Source organism: Camelus ferus, chromosome 23 (assembly GCF_009834535.1).
Source record: "Camelus ferus isolate YT-003-E chromosome 23, BCGSAC_Cfer_1.0, whole genome shotgun sequence".
Classification (NCBI taxonomy): Eukaryota; Metazoa; Chordata; class Mammalia; order Artiodactyla; family Camelidae; genus Camelus; species Camelus ferus.
This window is the reverse complement of record NC_045718.1, coordinates 11,654,744-11,672,714: the sequence shown is the minus strand read 5'-3', so window position 1 is coordinate 11,672,714 and position 17,971 is coordinate 11,654,744. Positions and strand designations below refer to the sequence as shown.

The window sequence follows — 17,971 nt, the reverse complement described above, 5'->3', positions numbered from 1 at the left end:
CAATTGAAAACAAGGCAGAATGGATTTTTTTTTTATTGTGTAAATATGATGAGTTTAATTTTCAGCTTTAACTAGAGAATACTGGGTGTACAGAAACCTTTTTCAAAAGTGAGAAAAATTAAGAGTCAGTGGAAAGACGGCCCCCCAAGGCGTCAATCAGGTTCTGTAGCGTCAACTACGCATGAAAAAGGCACCGTCGGCGTATCTTCTAGGGACGCTCGACCACCAGCACTGCCCTGTCCCACTTGCTCGGTCAGAGTGCTGACATCTGCCCACTAAATCCAAACATCAGGGGCTAAGCGCTGCTGTGGCCCCATTTCAGACTGTGTGAAAGGAAGGGCCAGGGCACAGGCCACCTGAGCCCCGAGCCGGAAGCAGAGAGGACAAGCAGGTGGATGCCACAGGGCGCGTGATAAGCTGCTGCCCTGCATGCCCAGGGACGTCTCAACCATGTCACCTCACCAGTCCCCTCAGGGGAGAACTTTCCACCCCAAGGAAGTTCTTCCGGCTTAAAAGGGGTGCCTGAGCTCTAGATCCCTTAGAGACGGTACACGGTCTAACCACTCCAGCTAATAACGATATAAATCCTACAGGGACAAATGGGATGGACGAAGGAATGACAGCAAGGGCTAGAGGCGGGGTGCACCCGGGACCCGGAGAGGAGGTGTGCACCGGCACGGCCACTGCCAAGGCAGGGCCTTGGGAAGTCCGCCAGGGCTCCGTCCCGGGGCCGCCCCACTCCTGCTCTCAGCGAGGCTCTGCCCACCGCAGCGCCATCACCGCCCAGAGGTGCGGCGTCGGGACAACGCTGCCAAGCGCAGCTCGGAGTCAACGGCTCCGAGAGCTGTCGCTATAGCCCGGTCTGTACACAGCACATTAAAAAAAGACTCGTGAGTGAAGCCCTAAGCCGGGAAGGCGTGTTCCACATATTGGTATTCATTCATTTTTTAACTATTCAGACGTAGTTAATTCGTCTCTGACAGGTGTGGGGCTCCAACAGGTACGCAGGGAGTTCCAGCACCAAGACTTCATGGTGGGAAATGTAGTACCTGGTGACCAAGAGGAATCTGAACCAGTCATTTTTTTTTTTTTTTAAAAGCCGCATTAATTAAAACTTGCTATGTGTATAGTTCGAACAGGTACGTAGTAAGTTCACCTACTAGAACGGCATATGTAGACACCTCATACGCTCCGACGGAACGGGCTGAAGTTGTTCACGGGACTCTGTGTCACCGAGAAGCCTTCCATGAGGTGGGCTGGAGGAATCCTTCGCATACCAACAGCTTGAGAGCCATTCATTTATTTACATGCTAATTTGGAAGTTCAAACGTGCTTATTAAACGGGGGGCTCTGATAACATTTCCTTCAAGGATAATTTATCAAATCGCAAGGCTCTGAAGGGGGAGCAGTGATTTATTCCTGAAACAGCACAAAGATCGGCGACTTCCTTACATTTTATTACAAACATAATTATATTTCCATTGTGGAGGGCAGAGTTGGTGCTCATTTCAGGAGGAGCTGGCCTTGTCTTTTATGTACTTAGTAAAATTAATTTATTGCTCTCTTACATGTAATCTTTGTACCATTAAATTCAAGGGAGATATTGGAGAAATACTATAAGCTTATGTCCCCTTTGGATAAATTCCACTCATCATGGAGTTTTAGAAACAGGTTTAGCTAAATTGCTTTCAGTTCTAACAGCTGAAATTTGTGACGACTTGCATGTTGTAAGGTGCCTGTCTTTTTTCTGTGAGACACAGTAGAAGATAATGAATAAGTTGCCAGCAGACCTTTCCCTTAGGATGACCTTCCGGTGGCTGTTAATTGGCTCCAGTACGCAAACACTACAAGTGATGGCACTTCAGAGTGCTCTATTGCTATTTTGTGTGTGTGTTTTGTGTGCGTCTATTTTAAAAATACTAGTTAGGAACGAATTCTTGTCATAATTACAAGATGCTAAATATATAGAATTGACTTCGCAATGCTTCACATTCCTGATAATCGTGATTTCCTTTTCGCTTGACAAGGTTGTTTACGGTTCGCTCAGTGCAGCCAGGTTAAACGACATAATTAAAACAGAACGGCCAACTTTAGGGTTAAGTAAGGACCTCCACAGCGAAGCCAAAGCAGCGACAATTGATACTAAAGACGATAAAGTGCCACCTACTCCTTGTGGCTCTTGGCTTGGAAAACCAGATGAGAAATGCACTTTGTCTACTTTTTAAATGGTAATTACCTTTACCCGGGGGCAGCACTTAAGGCAAAATGCAATGTGGAATCAGGAGTGTTTCTAAAGAGCAGGGAGGGAAGTGCTCCTGAGGAAAGGGCAGCGCAAACCCATTTGATTCCTGAAACTCAGAAGGATGAAATCAAATTAATTTGTGGGCTGAGTCTCGTTCCTCTAATGCAGCTCCTAGTCGGGCACGGGCGGGAGGGGGCTGGGAGACACACTCGGTGATGACCGTCTGGAAATGGGTACACGCCTTCCAAAGACCTGGGTCACAGGATGAAAATGCTCAGCAAAAATTCAAAACATCGGGGCATCACACTGACTGGAGCTTCACTTCCTCCTCTAGGAAGTCCTTCCGCGGCGCGGGACAGGAAGCGGGGACCAGACAGCGATGGAGATGCAGACCGATCCGGTCTGCAAAAACTCGGAAGCGGCGCTCGCCTTCCCTTAGATTGGGAAAATGTGATCTGTGGATGTTACAGCAAGCGATGCGGAGACCGCCCTTCATTTTCAGATGTGCACTGCTGGGGTTTCACAGCACATAAGCATTTCCGGCTGGAGCGAAAGGTCGCGGTGCCGAGTCCTGGGACGCGGAGGGTGCGCGGAGGGTGCGCGGAACATGGCCGGGCTGCCCGAGCGCCGGAGGGCCCCTGCGCTCCGCGCACCCGTTCTGACAGCACACCAGTTACAAAACGGAGGCTAAGAAGTGGGAGGGACACGCCAGACTCAGCTGGAGTTAGGTCCGTTCGGTAGATTTCTCTTCCCCGAGGTGTCCAGAAGGCCAAGTGTCTCTTCCCCCAAATCCTGGCTCGGATGTCGCCTTCTCAGTAAGGCTAAACCACCCCCACAACTTGTCACTGCAAGCCAGGGGTCGCGCAGTAACACAGGCAGGGATTCCCCCTTACACGGTGGTTCCTTTTTTTTTTTTTTTTAACTTAACAGCACTTTGACCTCTAACATTTATTAGGACTATTGATTACTGTCAGCTTCTCTGTGCTACAGTGTTAGACTCCGTGAGGGCTGGAATCTTTTCCTGTTCCGGTCACTAATAAGGGGCCAAAGCTCCGGAATCGTGACTGGCACCTCGCACGACGTTCCAGAAATATTTGTTGACCCAACAGATACCTGTTCAGAAAGGAGAGGGGCCGAACAGTAATCTCCTCTGCCTACTTCCTTTCGAATAATGACCTGCGCTCCACAGCAAACACCCCCGTTCCTGCTCGCTGGGCTTACGCCAAATATTTAGGCTACATATGATATCTGCATCAGTCTCTTCCATCAGTGTAATTCCAGAAGAGCAAGGATTTCAGAGTTTATAAGGTTTTAAAAAATAGCTGACGAACAAGTCTGGTAGATTAAAAGCAGAAGCTTGAGGGAAAAAACCCCAAGACCCTAATCCTTAATTTCGATTTGGCAATTGTTGTGACCCCTCCAAGGCCACCTTTCAGCCCAGCAGCCTGGCAGTGGCGGACGGCTCGCGATGACGCCGGCTTTTACAAGTTTAACCTAATCATCAGAGTGGGAACAGAGCACACCAGGGCCGCTTTTCTAAATTGTCGGCAGCCAATCTCCCCTTCAAAGCACACAAGTGCTTCTGACCTCGTTACATTCCTGCCAGCCTGAGCACGCTGAATAAAAAGGTACTTTTTTTTTCGGTCTCTGCACTTACTTGTTGCCCGGTAACCAGGAAGATGGACCCTTCCTTTCCGTGGACCACTTGTCGGTAAATGTGGTCGAGAATTAAGAGCTCACTCCAGCAGTTCTGAAGAAGCTTCATCTGGTCATCCACCTGTGAGAGAAAGAGGGGAAAATGACGCTGTTCCTCACGGCTTTTGTATGTTTTGCATGATTTTCTGCCTAGGAGAACCCAGGATAAGCAAGTGAAGTCTCCACCTGTGGTCACCAAAGCACAGAGCTCAGAACTTACATCATTTCTCCTGAAAACCATTATTTTCACTGGGACAAATGCTTTGTAGTCCACATGGGAACACTGAAGCTAAGTGTGCACAATCAGCGGCCTGCTAGGAAAGGGGGACCCCGTTAGATGTGTCTGCCCCACAGTGGGCTATCCAGCAGGGTTTGCTTGTGGAAGCTACGGGAGCCTCGGACCATCCTCAGTGGAACCCAAACAGTCCGGCTTGTGTAGCTGGGATGTGCACTGAGCCAGGGCTGGAAGGGCACACAGGTTACCAGCAGGCTGGCAACTCGCCAGCATTCATCTAAAAGGCCAGGTGACTTTTGGAGACAGAGGCTCACTGCCATTGTCTGTTGTCAGTGCTGACTTGACGGTCACCTACGCTGGCTTTATGATTTGGACAATTTCCCCAGCAACGCCCTACATTTTAGTTTCCTAATCTGAAAAATGGGTCAACATTACCTCCCCCACGGGACTGCTGTGCGCGCTGTGTCACAGTGGGGGGCTATGATCTGCCTTTGATCACGCCCCCCCAGGGGACTACATTCTTCAGTGACAGTAACACACCTATTTCAGGTTAGGGCCACCTATCCACGGTCAAACATCGACCCATTTCCATGGCGACCTGCAACTGTTTCTCTTCCTTTTGTAACGTGTACCAGCCAAAGATCCCTGTGCACCCAACTGCAGTGGCCCCGTTTGGACATACACCATGTGTTTGTAAAAAATAACACTCTGAATTAAATCTAAAACGCTGTGCAAAAGCTCTTAAATGTCATGTAACAGTTTTAAGGAGTTTTTGCACATTGTTTTAGATTTAATTCCGAGAACCTGCCTTTGGAGTTAGCAGAACTGGTATCATCTTACTCAGTTCACAGACAAGAGAAGAGGCTCTCAAGACCTACTGACTGGTGTCCTAGAATGGAGTCTTCTTCTCCCCTCAAGCCCTGGGCGTCCCCAGATCACACCAAGAAACACTAGAATTTTCTAAACCAAATTAATCAGCTGACTTGTAACAAGTTCGTTTCTGAGCAGGCATAAACTGAACTTCTGGACGGTGGGGTGCTCCTCGGGACGCTCCCACTCACACACCAGCAGTGAGATGAGCTTAGAGTGGACTGTGTCATGAGCCCAGGACAGACAGCAGGGCACTCAGAGCCCAAGTGAGGACCCCGGGCACCGCCGTGCACGCCCGGCCGCGGATGCTCAGGCCCCGCCGCTGGGTTCCGAGTCTTGTTTTCTCACCTAAACATACAGGAGACTCACAGACATAGGAAACCAACTTACAGTGACCCAAGGGGGAGCGGTGGGGGAAGGGATAAACGAGGAGTCTGGGATAGCAGACACACACCACTATGTATGAACCAGGTAAACAACAGGGTCCTACTGCAGAGCACAGGGGACCCTAGTCAATATCTTGTAATAATTTAAAACAGAAAAGAATCTGAAAAAAAATGTATAACTTAATCACTTTGCTGTGCACCTGAAACTAACACAACACTCAATGACAGTTGATTTACACTATATTTATGTATACATCTTGCTTTACTTCATACATACACAAAGTAAAACAAAAACACGAGACAGTTCTTGTTCTGAGGACGGCATGAGCTCCCGGGTGGGAAACCCCTCTGTAAAGGGAACAAAACACAAATGAAGACACAACGCCACACAGGAGGCTCCCAGGTGGAAGACCCTACTGATTCTGTTTTGAAGCAAAACACCAACTGCAGAGGCTGAAGCTGCACTCAGGCTCTGCGGTCAGCAGGTCATCCCCAAACATGGCCATCCGAAATCCTCCGAACCAGCAAGTCTGCTCTGACCAAGAGAATTTCACTCGTGAGAGGAGCAGACGTGAAGAGCCATTTATTGGCTGAGCGTAAGCGCGGGGTCTGGGGTGGAGCAGTGAACCAGGCAGACGCAGTTCCCACCTTGGGGAAGGTACTCTTCGTCGGGGAGAAAAGTCGCCAGCATCAGTCAGCGGGCTGGTGAGAACCGGGGCTCCCGTTTTCCTTCAGAGGGAGGGCTCCACTGTCGTGCGGCCCTTCGAGTCAGGCTGTGGGCACCAGATGGTGGAGACCCACTTCACGCTCCGCACAACACCGTGGCCAAACGTCCTAGCAACTGGCCTGTCCTTGCACGTAGCACGTTCCAGGGACCGTGCCTCCCAGGTGCCGGGGGCGATTTCAGAACCAAATGCGCTTGGTGCCACTGGGCGTACTACACCGCGTTCCGGCCCACACGCTATCGGCATCCGATTTCAAATGCACCCTCTGCCACGGCAATTCAGTTCCCCTGCTGCTCTTCTGTGATGTGAAGCTTTGGTTGTTTACTTAGGACTCTTTTCAGGGAAGCCTAAAATACTACCCTCTGAGACGGTCTCCCAGTAACAGGTGCCATACACATAAACATTACAAATAATTTCAAGATGGATGGGGGAATACAGACTCCTGGAAGAGCGGCTAAAGACATTTGGAGGGGATTCTAGCTTAAGAACCTATTTACACAGCAAGAAAATGTATTGTTCCCGTTTTCCAGGCAGATAAATGAAAGAGCTGAGAGATAATCTGGCCACGTAGAAACGGGGGAAGGTGAGTGGACACTGACCATTTTTTTTTTAGTGGAGGTACTGGGGATTGAACCCAGGACCTCGTGCATGCTAGGCACATGCTCTGCCACTGAGCTACACCCACCCTGCAACCTGGAACATTAAAAGCAGCGTGTTTTCTGGAACCATCACAGGAAGGGGCTCTTCCTGTCCGTTTGCGCTCAGCGGCCCCGTCTCCTTTGAATACATCATGACGGAAACTCCTATGGTAGCAGGGTTTGCCAGCATCAAAGTGTCTGCAGGTCGTAAGAAGGGAATCTGACTTCTCCCGGCCTTCTTCTGTGATGCTGAGGACACGCTTTCAGATAAAGGTCTGTTTTTGTGTCCTGCTCAGAAAGAGTGTGGGGTACCATTTTTGGACCTCACTCCTCACTCCGTGCGTGTGTCTGTGTGGAGGGGGTGCCAGCTGCCAGGAAGGGAGGAAAGGCGCTGGCTTTTCTTCGCCCCCACTTCTGCCCGCTGCCGCTCTCGTCCAGAGGCGGTAACGAGGTGGACAGGCTTGAAAATCTGCCCGGTTCCTCTGCTCCTTTAGCAATTACCGGACGGGTGCGAGTGAGCACGTCTGCTTCCCACAACCAGCGCTTCTTCTCTGGTTGCTCATTTGGGCCGTCATGTCCTCATTCCTTCTGTTGTAATCGCCCCGTCCCCACCAAGCGCCATCTGTCTGCCCTCCCTGGGCTCCTGCGGTCCCAGCACAGCCCGGGCAGAAGCGCATGTGTGATGACGGTGACGCCTTCACCCCTGCAGGGGCTGCTTTCCCCGGTGTCCCTGGCACCTGGCCCAGAGCCAGGACTCCTCCGGGCTGCGGGGGGCAGGGTGGTCCCCACCTGGCGAGGAACACAGGGACGCCTTGCACCTGACCCCCCACCCCGGCACGCGCTGGCAGGTCCGGACCCACCGCCTCGGTAAAGTCTGGTAATTTTCACACCCCTCTCGGGCAACTGATTCCTTATTTTAACGCCCTCCGAGGCGGCTTTCCAGGCCGATGTTCCATTTCCATTTTCCATAATTGATTATGTGATATTTCATGTTATCTTGAAATTGGCGAGTGCAGCTATGGAGCGTGGGGTGACAGGTTTTACGCAGCTCTGTGACTATAAGGACAGGGCACATCTGATGCCCGCCTTGTTCCTCGTCTCTGGATAAGAGATGCTGGCGATTCTGAAGACAACTTTTCTTTAGGAAACACAGGCGGTGGGGGTGGGGAGAAGAGGAGAACACAAGCGACTACCTTTGGGTCGATTCCTTGGGCGTGAGTGCCGTCCGCAAACGGCGCAGGGTGGCGGTGGGGGCCCCGAGGGGGCGTCATGCCCTTTCTATGTCGGAACCTCTCGCTAGTCAGCAACTCCGCCTCGCACGGTCCTGTGTTACCAGCTGCAGTAGGAGGAAGGCCTGGTCTCAGAAACCTGCTTCCTCACCAGGGAAACGACGGGGACGGATACTACCGCCAAGCGTGTGAAAGCACAGGACGCGTCACGAAGGACGCCTTCCCCCAAGCCAGCAGGTTTCTCGCAGGATCGGTGAATGGCAAACAGTCAGAGGAAGAAAAGGCCTGGATCCCTCTCCAGCCCACACTGAACTTCTCAAACCCTCCTTGTTGCCCCTCCACTTCCCTCTTAACAGTCCCGCGGGGAGGGGACAGCTCTGTGGTAGAGCGCGTGCTTCGCATGCACAAGGTCCCGGGTTCCATCCCCAACACCTCCATTAAATAAATAAAGAAGCCTGATTGCCCCCCATCCGAAACAGCCAAAGCAGTCCAGCAATGGGACTGCGAGTCTACGTTCCCTCTTGCAGGGCTGTTTTAAAGTCCACACTGCGTCGTCATACTAAGTGAAGGAAGCCAGAAAGAAAGAAAAACACCACATGATCTCACTTATATGTGGCATCTAAAGAAAGAAAAAAACAGAAAAGACACAAATGAACGTATTCACAAAACAAAAGCAGACTCACAGACATAGAAAACAAACTAATAGTTACCAGGGGGGAAAGGCGGGGGAAGGGATAAATTAGGAGTCTGGGATTTGCAGATACAAACTACTATATATAAAATAGGTAAACAACAAGGTCCTACTGTACAGCACAGGGAGCTATATTCGATATCTTATAATGGTCTATAATGAAAAGGAATATATATGTACACATATAACTGAATCATTATGTCGTACCCCAGTAATTAATACAACATTGTAAATTGACTTCAATAAATTAAAGGTCGACATCATGAATCATTGTGGGTAAGCTTTAAGAAAGATATTTTTAATAAAATACTCTGCTGACATGGGTTGGTAGTTTTAAGTGGACATGAACCCAACTCTAATGTCGGGTCATTGAATCTGGGGTGTGCCAGGCCTTGTGTCAGAAACGGAGGGGTCCAGCAGTGACCGGCACACAATCTCTGCCTTTAAGAAAGTCACACTTTGAGGAGTGGGGACGGAAGGGTCAGTCTGTTAGCGTGATCCCACGCACACAGGACGCTGGGGGCACTTCGCCCTGCTCCGTTTCTTGGGGAGACTCCCGGGGGCTCTCGCAAGCTTCTGAGAAGCATGCTTATTAAGCAGGCCTTAAACTTGCAGAATCACCGAATAAACTCTTTTTCCCTCTGGAGCTCCTGTTAGAACAACTCTTGGAACAAAGTATTTAAAAAATAATGCAAAGATTCTTCAGAATCATTACAAATAAAGTTCAGCTATTATTCCCTGTGTTTTCTTCTTTCTGGCCAAAAGAAAAAAAAAAATCCCTGAAGATGGACGTCTTTTTATTTATATTTCCTTTTGTGATAATGACGACATTTATAAAGGTATATTCAGAAGCGGGGAGAGAAAAATCAAAATCAGCAAATCAAAATCATCTTAGCAACTCTTAATGAGAACCTGCTTTGGGCAAGACGGACACACAACTGCTTTAATCCTTGGCTGTTTTTATAAAGAACCCTGATGATTATCTGCAGCCTCTCTAATAAACGGCTACAAAGTCCAAGAGAAAAATGATTTCACATTAACAATGATTAAACAAGCACTAAAAACAACACCGTACAAGAGAAATAACAGCCAGGAAACTCCCCTGTCAATGGCTGCGACGCCCGACAGATTCACGACCAGAAGCCCAGCCCGGCTCGGAGGTAACTGACGGGCTCCAGGGCACGCTCTCCAGGTGCGCCGCTGCTGGCACGGCACAAAGATCTGCCATCGTGGAGCCAAGGACCTCAGCCGCCCTGGCTTCCTTCTACGTCTCAGCAGTGGAGCAACAAAGATTTTTTCTCCACGTAGGATCTCAACTCTTTCAGGTGGGGGAAGTGCGAGGCAGGGGGGCGCTTAACCACACGGTCCCCACGCCCCTCCCGTTTCCCTTCCCACCAATTTCTTCCCATCCACGTCACGACCACGAGTCCGAGGAAGCTAGGACCCCGGTGAGTCCACGTGCTTCTCCGTCTTGTTCTACTTCATCACATACACAGTCGCGAGGGTGATCTATTTCGGTCATGCTATATTCCCTTGGACACAACTCTTTTCTACAGTCCCTCGATTTCCCTTCCAGGAGCTCTACCTACCAGACCTCTTAGCCAGCGTGTGCTGGGCCCGGGTGCCACTGGGCATGCCCACTGGTGCTTCATCCAGGTGCGAGGAAATCAGGCAAGCAGTGGCTGAGCTACAGCTGCTCTCCTGAACCCCCAGGGAGACGGGCCAGGGCCGCACAACCAGGGGTAATCCGCAGATATCCACAACCAGGGCGACCAGGGCGACCAGGGCAAGGCATCAGAACTGACCCCGCATTTGCAGATAGTAACTAATACACATAAGATAGGTAAACAAGTTCCTACCCTACAGCACAGGGAACTGTATTCAATATCTTGCAGTCACTTATGGTGAAATGAACATGAAAACGAATATATGCATGTTCATGTATGACTGAAGCACTGGGCTGTACACCAGAAATTGACACAACATTGTAAACTGACTCTACTTCAATAAAAATATATTTAAAAAAAAAAAAAAAAAGAAAAGCTTCCACAAATCCTCAGTTTAGAAGGGAGGGAATCACGTGATTTATCCAGAACGTTCATATGCCCGGTTTACCTTAATTCCCAGGGATGCTGAATTCAATGCTCCTTTATTTAAAGATGTGCGAATGCCAGACATTCCACGTCAATTGTTTTCACTTCAGTAAATGTGCGATAATTACACACGCGAGAGACAGCTTTGCGGTTTGGAGAGAGAAGACCGCATGGTGCGCGCAGGGGTTAAATCCCACTGCTGAGATGCACGTCATCACCAGTCAGTGTAATTCAGTCAATTTCTTTCCGATAGAACTGTAGCTACATTCTCAGAATTTGTCAAAGGACAAATTCTGCCCAGATTTTACTCTTTCTCTCAGTCACATTTCAAAAAGCTTCTTGCTGAAATATCAATTAATTAAAAGCCAACAGTATGTTCACCCTATTTGTGGGGTCAAGTAAGCGTCTGCACACAGCCATGCTGGCAGTGTTTTCCACTCAGGTTTCTACGTGGAGCCACAGAGAAGCCATGAGACCTGATTACAGCAAGTGCTCCAAGGTAACGAGGCCATTGTTTCTTGTGCTCATGGAATCAGTCCCATCCCATGCTTAAAGTATGCTCAAAGTCAAAGCATGCTCACACGTAAAGAGACTTGAAGGAAGGGGGTTTCTGCCACTCAGGAAAGGTAAGCTGTGTCCACCCCTCCTGTCAGCGTGGCTCTGACATGACAACTCAGTTGGCACCACAGTCTTCTACAAAGTTGAGAAGACAGGAATGGGTACCGTGGTGAACGTCATGGCCAACCCAGCCCCAGACTTTATCGCACTGGCGCTGAGAAGGATGGTTTGGACGAGGGCACAGGTGAGCCAGGAGTCACTCATCTTTTCACATTATGGACAAATCCCAATCCACGATCCACAATAAGCCAAACAGCAGAGATCGGTGCTGGGCGCTCATGAGACCTGAGTGAAACAAGACCTAGTTCTTGTGCTCAAGGAACGACGAATGGACCCAGCAGACAAGACATATCCATGCAAAGCAAGTAGCTCATAAGGCAGCACAGAAGGTGCCACACTCCGGAACCAGTGACTGGAAAATAAATAAATACATGTGTGCGTGAAAAATATATACATACGGCAACAACCGTAACAAAAGCTTGGGGGGAGGGTGTAGCAGTGGTGGAGTGTGTGCTCAGCACGCACGGGGTCCTGGCTTCAACCCCAGCACCTCCATTAAAATAAATACATAGATAAACACACCTAATTACCTCTCCCCACCAAAACCAATTTTTAAAAAAATTTTTTTTAAAATTTTGAAGCAGTCCATAAGTACGTATAATAAAAGACAAATAATGAAAGAGCTGAGAAAATGGAGATAAAGGGAAAATGAAGGTCGGAAAACCAGCCACAGCCAAGAACAGCCCCAGTCCCCAAGGCAAGCACCACACGACGGCTTCAGCGGCGGCTGAAGGGCCGCAGGTCGGGTCCTGGTCGTGCGAGCATCGCCGCTGACGCGGTTTGTGGCACACGTGTCTTTCCAGACAGCTTCTCCCACGACTGGACTCCAGGGAGAACGTTCTCTGTGTTCTCAGAGGAGGACTGTAGATGGCACAGTGGACCAGGCTTGGACAACATCCCCTCGGAGACACAAGACCGAGCGTTCCTTCGACGTTTAGAGGGGCCGGGGCAAACTGGTCCTAGAACACAACTTTCCGACAGTCTGCTTTCCAGAGGTGCCCTGAGACCGTCCAGGAGTGGAGAGAACGTACACACTTTAGGCCCCTTCGCTTCTCGCGGCTCAGGGCCGCTAGACGCGGGGGCTCCAAAGCCTAGACTGCTGCCGCAGGCAAAGAATTGGTGACTCTGGGCAATGAATTCAAACTCCTTAGACCTCAGCTGCTCACGGCCTTCTGTTAAATGAGGGAAACAGAGACATGCCCAGTTTGGCGGCTGACACACAGCAGACCCCCTGTAAATGGTAGTTAGACTTACATCTAAATAAAAAAGGCAGGAAAACATAAGAGGTATTAAATGAAGCACAAAAGAAAAAGATTTCAGGTGATGCAGTTTCAGGTGATGACAGTGTCAAGGCAGATAAATGTGAAATATCTTCCAGCGCATTCTCCTGCGGGGCCTGGCTCCCTGCTGACCGCCGCCTGGCCTCTGCTCTCAGCTTTGGGAATGTCCTGTGTGGACTGAAGGCCCTCTGGCCAGGCAGCCCGTCAAACCATGAGGACAAAGCCCCGGCAGCTCCGTATGTGTCCTTTCGGCCTGGGTGGAACGGCCAGAAGGCATTTGTGAATGTGACCGTCCCTTTTGGAATGAGGTCACGAGGTGAAGTTTGTAATCCTCATTCTCTAGACACTGCTTTAGAGACAATAATGACACAAGCCACAGAGTCCCAGGTGGGCAACGGCCGACTGTCAGGACAACAGAAGTGACTCAGGCAGAAATTAGGGAAGGTTTCGGCAGCCCTGCGCCTTGTGAAATGGACCCGCACAGGAGTCCCTGGGGTGCCAGGTGGACGAGAAAGGGAGACGGATGCTCTGTGACTTCTTTAAGGTCTTAATGCAGTGTCCACCTTTGTCGACTTTTGGGCATTTCAAAGCCCAAAAAAACGGTTCCTAAAGGCTAAAATGTCCTTGGGTCCGTTTTGTCAGCTGCTCACTCAGGCTGTTGGCCAAAGAAAGGGCAAAAGAGCCCAAGCGGCCTAAATGTCACTCACCGAAAACACAACCGAAATCGGGGCAGAGGCAAAGCAGAGGCCCCTCAGGATGGGTCAGCGATGGGAGCCCGCTGGGCCCAGAGGCTCCCGGGAGCACCCTCCACGCAGCTCCCCAGTGACACAGGGGGGCCGCTCCCTTCGCAGCGTTAACTCCTCCCTCAAGGTCGCAGGGCTGAGGGCCGTGACCCTGCGTCTTTAGAGGTGCCCAGAAATGAGTTCACAGAAGTCACAGCACTGTACGGCCGGGTGGGCTGCGATCTATAGGTTAGCAGGTGCCAGAACCCAGGCCTTCTGAATCCTAGCCCAGTGCTCTGCCAACCAAGCCCGTTTCACCTGGGAATAGAGAATAACCTTTTTGTTTTCTCGCTAGGTTTATTTCTTTTTTTTTTTTTTTTTAACACAACATGGCCTCAGTGTATTTCCTGCCAGGAGATACCCTCATGGGGCTTTAATGTCTCTCTTTCAAATGTAAAGAAGGTTGGTTTGAGAAATAAGGTCCTTTGGAAATAGACAAAAACATAGTTACTGAGTGATAGGACCCTGGATTTTTCAATCTGGACGTAAAATCTAGAGAGATGCTCCTTCCTGTTTGCAGGGGAGACTGTGAGGGAGGGTGAGCGACGGCCGAGCATGTGCTTCACCCCAAGGGGGTCTGCTTTGTGCCCAAGCTGAAGTGGGAACGCAGTTGTCCTTCCGGGAAAACTAGAATCATGATGGAGTAGGTGCCTGCAGGTCAGTCCCAAGCCTGTCCCTTTACGCCCTCTCTGTCTCTAGGTCGTGTTTCCTTTATCCACTCCTAGTGACCTGCACACTGTGGGGTCTGTACTGGGATATAAGGATGAAACGTCATTATATGTTACATATTACATACATTAGAGCAAATCAAGGTCTAATAATTTGCTCATAGCAAAGCTGTCCTGATACCTGGAAGTTCCTGCAGAGACGGCTGAGGAGGGAAAGGCAGATGCTGGGTTCCATGTTCCCAACTATTTCCGTTGTAAAATGGGAGAACTGCTCTTGGGGTTGAAAGAATGCTTCTCGAAGGGAGGTGGGTGGCGGGGGAGAAGCATCCTTGAAAAGAAGAGGGAGCGGGTGGGGGATATAGCGCCTGCTTGCTGTGCACAGGGTCCTGGGTTTGCTCCCTCCCAGGGGGAGCAGAGAGGGGAGGGGGTTAGGAGGAAAGAAAAAAAAAAGAGAACGAAGAGGGAATGAGAGAGCTCTGGTCCTCTCCACTGCCTCTGGGTTTCACATGATAGTTTTATGTCAATTTAAGTGATTAATTTTGTTTGTATTTTATTCCAAGTATGGATCATACACAAAATGGGCATACAGTTTACAGGAGACGTTATTCACATTTTCTGCATGTAGTGCTGTTCTTTTTTTCCTTTATATTTAAAAAAATTTAATTTTTGTATTAGTTTCCGGTGTACAGCATAGTGATTCAGTTACACATATATATATACACACACATATTCTTTTTCATATTCTTTTTCATTACAGGTTACTACAAGCCATGGAACACAGTTCCCTGTGCTCTACAGTAGGGCCTTGTTGTTTATCTGTTTTATATGCAGTAGTTTGTAACTGTTAATCCCAAACTCCTAACTTATCCCCTGCCACTCCCTTTCCCCCTGGTAACTATAAGTTTGTTTTCTATGTCTATGAGTCTCTTTCTGTTTTGTAAATAAATTCATTTGTGTCCTTTTTTAAGATTCCACATATAAGTGATACTATATGACATTTGTCTTTCTCTGTCTGACTTACTTCACTTAGTATGATCATCTCTAGGTCCATTCATGTTGCTGCAAATGGCATTACTTCATTCTTTTTTAGGGCTGAGTAGTATTCCATTGTATAAATATACCACAACTTCTTTATCCAGTCATCTGTTGATGGACATTTAGATTGCTTCCAGGTCTTGGCTACTGTAAATAGTACTACTACGAGCACTGGGGCACATGTATCTTTTTGGATTAAAGTTTTCTCCAGACACATGCCCAGGAGTGGGATTGGGGGATCAGCAGCGCTGTGCTTTGAGGGAAAGCATTTTTCAGAGGAAGAAGAGCCATGCAGTTCTGCTTTTAGTGTCCCCTTGGTGGCTTTCCTGCACAGCTGTGTGCATACCTCCTACAGTCTGGACTGATGGATGATGCGCTGTGTCTCTGGGCTGAGCTGGTGGGCTGTGTGGCTGAACAGGCTGGAGTCACATTCAGCTGGAGAGCAACTCAGCCCACTCAGGAAACCGATGAATTTTTTAACTGGACTGACCAACAGTTTTCAGATTTGTGGACAGATACAGGCCTGGAGATGGGTTATTCCAACCCACCAATCATACAACGACTCTGCTTCCACACGGCGGGTCGCACACCTGGTGGCACTTGATTAAGAAAGCAGCACGACATGCCATTTGGATGGAGCTAGAGATGATCACACTACGTGAAGTCAGTCAGAGAAAGGCAAATGCCGTATGATGTCGCTTACATGTGGAAGCTAAAAAGTGACACAAATGAGCTTATTCACAAACAGAAACAGACACAGACCTAGAAAGCAAACCATAGCTACCGGGGGGGGGGGGGCAGGGGGAGGGGTAAATTAGGAGTTTGGGATTAGCAGATACAACTACTATATATAAACTAGATAAACAGCAAGGACTCATGTACAGCACAGGGAACTGTATTCAGTATCTTGTAATAACATTTAATGAAAAAGAATATGAAACCAATATATGTATGTATCTGCATGACTGGGACACTGTGCAGCACACCAGAAATTGATACAATGTAACTGACTATACTTCAATTTAAAAAAAAAAAAGAGGGAATTACTCACATGAAAAAAAACTTATACCTTGACTTTCAAAGTGGTATTTCACAGGTGTCAGATTTAGAAATACCCACTCACAGAATGAGGTATAATATTATTCTTCCCCATCAATTTCTCCCTTTATGTCTGCATTTGTTTTATATATTCAGGGGCTCCCATATTGGGTGCAAATACGTTAATGAGTGTAATCCTCTTCTTGTATTGCTCCTTTGATCATTATTTAATGTCCTTCTTTATTTTTCTTTATGGCTTTGTTTTAAAGTCTATTTTGTCTGATAGGAGTATTGCTACCCCCACATTGGCAGTGACTGGATAAAGAAGCTGTGGTATAGTTATACGATGGAATACTACTTAGCCATAAAAAAGAATAAAATAATGCCATTTGCAACAACATGGATGGACCTGGAGACTGTCATTCTAAGTGAAGTAAGCCAGAAAGAGAAAGAAAAATACCATATGATATCACTTATATGTGGAATCTTAAAAGAAAAAAGCATAAATGAACTTATTTATGAAACAGAAATAGACTCACAGACATAGAAAACAAGCTTATGGTTACCAGAGGGAAAGAGGGTGGGAAGGGATAAATCGGGAGTTTGGGATTTGCAGACACTAACTACTATACATATAATAGATAAACAACAAGTTTCTGCTGTACAGCACAGGGAACCATATTCAATACCTTGTTGTCACCTATAATGAAAAAGAATATGAAAAGGAATACACGTCTGTATATGCATGACTGAGACATTACCTTGTGCACCACAAACCGATGCAACATTGTAAACTGACTATATGCCAATAAAAAAAGAAAAGAGGTGTAATTCCACTTTGCAGAAATCTGGCCTCAGTCTACCTGCCTCAGACTTAAGCTTCACGCTCTTTCTCAAAGTAAAGTTAGAATGGAGTCTAGGCAGCATCTTCAGAGGCTGTGCCGGCACGGGGCTGCGAGGGCCCGGGGGAACAGGAAGCGCTCTAGGAGCTGGTCCCCACGTGCAGTGGGACGAAGGAGGCTGGGAGGCCGCTGTCAGCCCGAAGCTCCCTTTAGAAACTGTGCCTGAGGGTCAGAAGCGCTGAGTGTGCTGCTGTGCGGTTTGGATCTGGAATTGACACATTTCTTTTTGTTTTAACGGGAAATGTTTGCTTGCTTCTACCTCACTTCCAGAATTCCCATGGCCCATCACTTCCAGGAAGAAGTACTTGGCATTCACAAGTGTTTTACCAGATGGATTCACCAAGCCATTGCTTCGTCAGTGCTTCTGCCACAAAAGTATACAGACGAGGAGGAACACGGGGTGACTCCTGGGTCCTGAGGACCACCCTGAGCAGGTATCTTAATAAAGCATGAGCTGTGTTTTGGTAACAGCCACATTGCGCTGTCAAGCAAGCCTCCATTCCAAGACATTTAATGCCTCCATGGGGCTCAGGTGATTTATAGAAATGACAGGAGAAAAACAACACTCTTCACAGGAGAAAAGCAACCTATTTCTTTGAAAGTCTTTTTTTCTGAGTAACTGATAAACAGGTCACTAGGAACCAAAGGAATACCTAAACGAGGGTGTTAAACCATCGACCTCTGGCCCCGGGGGGCACGCCTGCTAGAATCCTCAGGCTGCGAGGGCTGGTCCTCTCCATCCCCTGCATCCGCCCGTGAGCTCATCCGCTCCAGGAGAGGTGGA

General features: G+C 48.5%; 1 protein-coding gene across 6 annotated transcripts in view; it reads right to left on the bottom strand.

Annotated features, from left to right (window-relative positions):
• NR5A2 (nuclear receptor subfamily 5 group A member 2) overlaps positions 1–17,971 on the bottom strand; it is a 110,595-nt gene that overhangs the window by 36,644 nt on the left and 55,980 nt on the right. For all 6 annotated transcript variants that reach the window (XM_032466828.1, XM_032466824.1, XM_032466823.1 and 3 more), the window contains one exon: positions 3,900–4,019. In XM_032466828.1, the coding sequence (XP_032322719.1) occupies positions 3,900–4,019 (120 nt within the window). The remainder of the gene's footprint in view (positions 1–3,899; positions 4,020–17,971) is intronic.